The sequence below is a fragment of the Arachis duranensis genome, chromosome 9 (assembly GCF_000817695.3).
Source record: "Arachis duranensis cultivar V14167 chromosome 9, aradu.V14167.gnm2.J7QH, whole genome shotgun sequence".
Lineage (NCBI taxonomy): Eukaryota > Viridiplantae > Streptophyta > Magnoliopsida > Fabales > Fabaceae > Arachis > Arachis duranensis.
The window spans coordinates 4,062,206-4,067,143 of NC_029780.3; the positions used below are offsets into that span (position 1 = coordinate 4,062,206).

General features: G+C 31.2%; 1 protein-coding gene across 1 annotated transcript; it reads left to right on the top strand.

Annotated features, from left to right (window-relative positions):
- The first annotated feature begins 1,790 nt into the window (after positions 1–1,790).
- On the top strand, positions 1,791–3,163 carry LOC127741495 (probable LRR receptor-like serine/threonine-protein kinase At1g51880). The gene is made up of 5 exons (XM_052254135.1): positions 1,791–1,874; positions 2,038–2,164; positions 2,281–2,349; positions 2,438–2,627; positions 2,749–3,163. Exons 1-5 carry the CDS (start codon positions 1,791–1,793, stop codon positions 3,161–3,163), a joined length of 885 nt encoding a protein of 294 aa, XP_052110095.1.
- The last annotated feature ends 1,775 nt before the right edge of the window (positions 3,164–4,938 follow it).

A 4,938-nucleotide genomic window follows, 5' to 3' on the forward strand; every position in this document is an offset into this window, starting at 1 on the left:
CTTCAATCTCTGCCTTCAACCATCACTTCGCCACTCTAGCTACTCCCTGTGGTGGTTGATCAGAATCGAAGACAAGCCATGCTTCAAGAATCTCCCTCTTGGCCGAATCTTCAACTTCCCTTTTTGAGCATGAGAGGCTCAAGATTACCTCACCAAATCTAACCACATTTGGTAGTAATCTCAGCCACAGCTCATCTTTCTTTTGGTATGTTTTCTTGCCATCATTAGCTTGATGGTCTTAGGCGCATGCAACATCTTCCTTTCGGTGTTGAAGAACATTTCTTCCATTGTTTCCTGGACAAGGACCGAATAGAGAAGAAGAAAGAGATGAGAGAGAATGAAAAGAATCTGAAGAAAAGCTATGCAAAGAGGTTAAACAAATTAATTAGGCATAGCTTGCTTTTACTTCCCTAACATAGAGTGGCGTGTAAGTCATAATAACCATCAATCACTTCAGCTGAATTTTTCTCTCTCATGTTCCCCATGCATTAATTAACAATGTAATAGATTTTGAAATCCATCACATGGTTAATACTTGGTTCCGTTGGAAGCACTTGGCTTTCATTTCTCTTTGGTTTCGGACCAAGCTTGGAAACATTCATCACTTGTGAGACTTGGGCTTGTAGTGTTGAGATTAAAGCTGGCCCAATTGGTTAACATTTGCTTTCCTGATGAGTTGTGTAGCGGATCAAGCATAGGAAGCAAACAAGAAAGCATTTGGTTGGGCTTGCAACATTAATATTTATTCTGGCCCAATTATAACTAGCTTCAATTATAAACACACAGCTGAACCAATAATGCAACAGTTGGGCTTTGTTAATTTTCTTTTGTTTCGGCCCAACAAAATCTGCACAACAAAATTATTAATTAAGCACATATGAGTTAAGATCAAATTAATAATTTTGTAATCTTAATATTTTAATAATGTTTATTCATCATCAAAATTTAACAAGAGTTTTCCAAACTCATCAAATTGTCCAATAAAAAATAAAAAAATTTTCACACAGGAAAAAGTTTAGGGGTCAACAATTTTATTAAATTTTAACCAGCATATAACCAGCAAGTGAGTCATTGGATGAAATCTCACACGAATATCACACCATTAAAATCATAATTAATAGCTATTTGATGGCTACAAATCACAAAAATTGCTGACTCCCTAGCACTCATTAAATTAAATATTATCACATATTAGTATATTCAACCTTATTTTTAACATATATTTTAAAAATATTTAATAATAATATATAATATTATTTATTAAAACAAAAATTATTTTAAATATTATTATAATTTATCTAAAAAAATACTCTATATTTATATGTACTGTCTTCCTTATGGGTAACCAAATATAACTAACCTTGCTCTAACCTTGCTCTAGTGTGGGGAAAAATCCAAATCTATGTTCATGCATCCCGCAATCAAATGATACAAGAAAGAAAGAGAATAATGCAGTTATTGCAGTGGTAGCATCATCAATTGCAGGGATATTGATGCTTTTAGTGATTGCAGAAGCAGTTATAATCTTTTGCCAAAGAAAGCGATATGGTAACTGCTCTTAGCTGTCATAAATATACATATACAATCTTTTATAAAACAGATGAATGGAGTTTGGTTGACTGCACAAGTTTTGATTTCCATAACTCGAAATAATATTTGAATAATTGAAATAAATTTCACCAAAATCAGCTGCTGCTAGGAACATTATCCTTGGGAAGCGTCGTAGTTCAATTAAGGGGTCAGAATTGGAATTGAAGCAAAGACAACATTCATTTAATGAGGTTGTTGAGATGACCAATAATTTTCATAGGATTCTTGGCAGAGGTGGATTTGGAACAGTTTACCATGGCTTTATTGAGGACATTCAGGTGGCTGTCAAGATGCTTTCTCTATCATCAGTTCAAGGATATCAGCAATTTGTTGCAGAGGCAAGAGCTCAAAATATGCATAAAAAGAAAATAATAAGCGAAAGAAATCTCGATGTATAACTAATTGTTGCTATCATGAAAAAAACAAAAAATGGCTTTTGAATGACAGGTTAAGCTTCTAATGAGAATGCATCATCGAAATCTGACTTATCTTATTGGTTACTGCAATGAAGAAACTAATATAGGACTCATCTATGAATACATGGCAAATGGAAACTTAGACGAACATCTTTCGAGTATGTGCACAACAAATAGAATATAACTAACAATATTATATTTTTTTTATTCATATTATTAAACAAACAGATGTCAAAAGTTTCTAACATTGTGAAATCTCTTATCTTTTTTACAGGAAAAAACAATAGGGAAAAGTCCTTGAATTGGGAAGATAGACTTCGAATAGCATTGGATGCAGCCCAAGGTTAGCAAGAAAAAAATTGCATATGCAAATTACTTCGTCAAATTTTAGTTGTTAACTATCTATGCACGTGATTGAAATTTAAATTCAGGATTGGAATATCTGCATAATGGTTGTAAGCCACCCATAGTCCACAGAGATGTAAAATGCACAAATATTCTATTAGACGAAAACTTGCATGCCAAACTTGCTGATTTTGGATTATCCAAATGCTTTGCTGCTGACGGCGATACACATGTGTCAACAATCGTGGCCGGAACTCCAGGCTACCTAGATCCTGAGTATGTGTTTAATTTCAATGATATGATTAATTATCCATCATTTTGATTATGGATGAAAGACATTTTGATAAGATATGAGAAAAATTAACTAACTAAATTGTTATTCGATTTGCCATGTTAGATATTCTACATCAAACAGGTTGACAGAAAAAAGTGATGTATATAGTTTTGGAGTAGTTCTTTTAAGGATAATCACAGGTCAATCGGTTATAATAGTAAGGGAAGACACAGCTTATCATATAAGTCAGCGGGTTAACTCTATGCTTGCTGAAGGGGATATAACAAAAGTTGTTGATTCAAGGATACAAGGAGATTTTGACAGTAACTCTGCATGGAGAGCGGTTGAAATAGCAATGGCCTCTGTGTCTGTCACTTCGGTGGAAAGACCATACATGAGAGATATAGTGACACAGTTGAAGGACTGTTTGGCTGCAGAGTTAGCCCGAAAACATATTTGTGACCTTCAAAATGAAGATTTAGTTCAACAGTTTAGTGTGAATTTAATTAGTACTGATATGACTCCACTAGCTAGATAGGTTCTGATAATTAATACTTGTACTGGAAATAAAATAGCTTGAAAATTGTGGTGCATTTTAAGTTTATTTTGTTGTAATAATGTATTTTAGCTTCTTAAACTTTTTTGTCTTTTGTTGTGTCTGCATTTTAATGGAGTATATGTGATGGAGTCCCTAAAAATTTTATTTATAACAAGAACTGTTATATTCAGTTATCTCATAAGTCTTGTATCTTATATCTCTCAAGGTAGATTATTGTAACAATTTATAATAATAATTGAGTTGAAAGAAGAAAAATTATTCCAGAACCTAGTACTGCATGACTAATTATGATATTTTTTCGATTTTTTCTCCAATTTTTTAAGGCAGGCATGAACATATATATATTCAGTAACTATTTTCTATAACCTTCTGTAAAAGTTTTGTTCAATCCGGAACTCAATGTAGCTCAAATTTTTATATCTTTTACGTTATGTTTATCCCTCAAAGCTAAAACCAAACCATAACTTGTAATCTGTGAAAGTCTAATTAAAAAAAAAAATTTAAAGATGTGAAAAAAAAATCTACGACTAACTCCACCACATGTCAACCTCACTTCATGTTGCTTTATTTTGTTCCCTTTTCCATATGTAGTGCAAATTTCTATTTTCTGTTTTCCCATCCTTCCTTTTTATGTATTTGTATATGAGATGATAAAAAAGAAATAATGAATAAATGAGAAGGATGTGAATGCTTGAAGTGTAGGGGACGTGGTTGTGGTTGTGGTTTGTGGTTATTGCAGTTATTGTAGGTTGCCTTTATATAATAGATGGATACCAAAATTCTAAAGTCATATATAAGTATAAGTTGATGATTTAATCGAGATTATTTTTACAATAAATTAAATTTAAAAATAAAAAATAAAAATCGAAAATATGTGAGTGATTTTAATATTCTGAAGTTAATCATAATCCAAACTAAAATTATAAGCAAGACGCTACACACGCATATATATTGTTGACTTACTATGAGAATTTTCGGAAACGAAACTTCTTATCAAATTACAAACAAATATAATTAATATATATAATAAGGGACATATCAGAGTAATATAATCTATTGTATCTAATGCATCAAAAACCCCTCCACCACTTCATGTTGAAAATGTGTTAATTCGTTGGTCTTTGATATACCTCATAATCATATGTGAAGCAAGATTAAACATAAAGCAATTGCATAAAATTAGCAAAATATCGAAACTCAAATAGCTAGACCATTATATTTATCTATTTTATTTAATTTGGTGACATTGAATCTGTATTTAACAAAGTTTGGTGGTGTATTAATCGTCCAATATCCCTAATCTTGCTTTAATATCAAGAGACGTTTACTTTGTACAAATTTATTTTCAAATTTTTGATAAATTTTAATTTTATTTTTAATTTCAATTTGTTTAAATCATGAATTTTTTTTTTAATTTATCCATGTTATTCGCCTTTCTTTCCTCTCAAATATCACCACCACCAACATCCCATCATCGTCCTCAATATACAATTAAGCACAGCCAAAAAATATAGCCTTCATCTAAAAATCCTCATAAATATTTAAATAAACATCTCTTTTAACTTACTAATTAATATTACAATGTTTCTGACTTATTAGTTATTAAGGAGATCCAAATTTGTTACCCATAGGGACATTTAAAAACTTTAATATTGTAGATGAGTTTGTTTTCTTATTTAAAAATAAATGTAGAACGTCAACCTCATGCAGCATTATGTATGATTTTTAAGTGTCTCGTCTTGATTTTGTTAGCA

Bases quoted from the DNA above. Each gene is read 5' to 3' on its own strand.
- LOC127741495 (XM_052254135.1), top strand. From the start codon at position 1,791: ATGACCAATAATTTTCATAGGATTCTTGGCAGAGGTGGATTTGGAACA. The intron at 1,875-2,037 runs GTCAAGATGCTT...TTTGAATGACAG, and splicing joins TTGAGGACATTCAGGTGGCT to GTTAAGCTTCTAATGAGAAT. The intron at 2,165-2,280 runs GTATGTGCACAA...TCTTTTTTACAG, and splicing joins CTTAGACGAACATCTTTCGA to GAAAAAACAATAGGGAAAAG.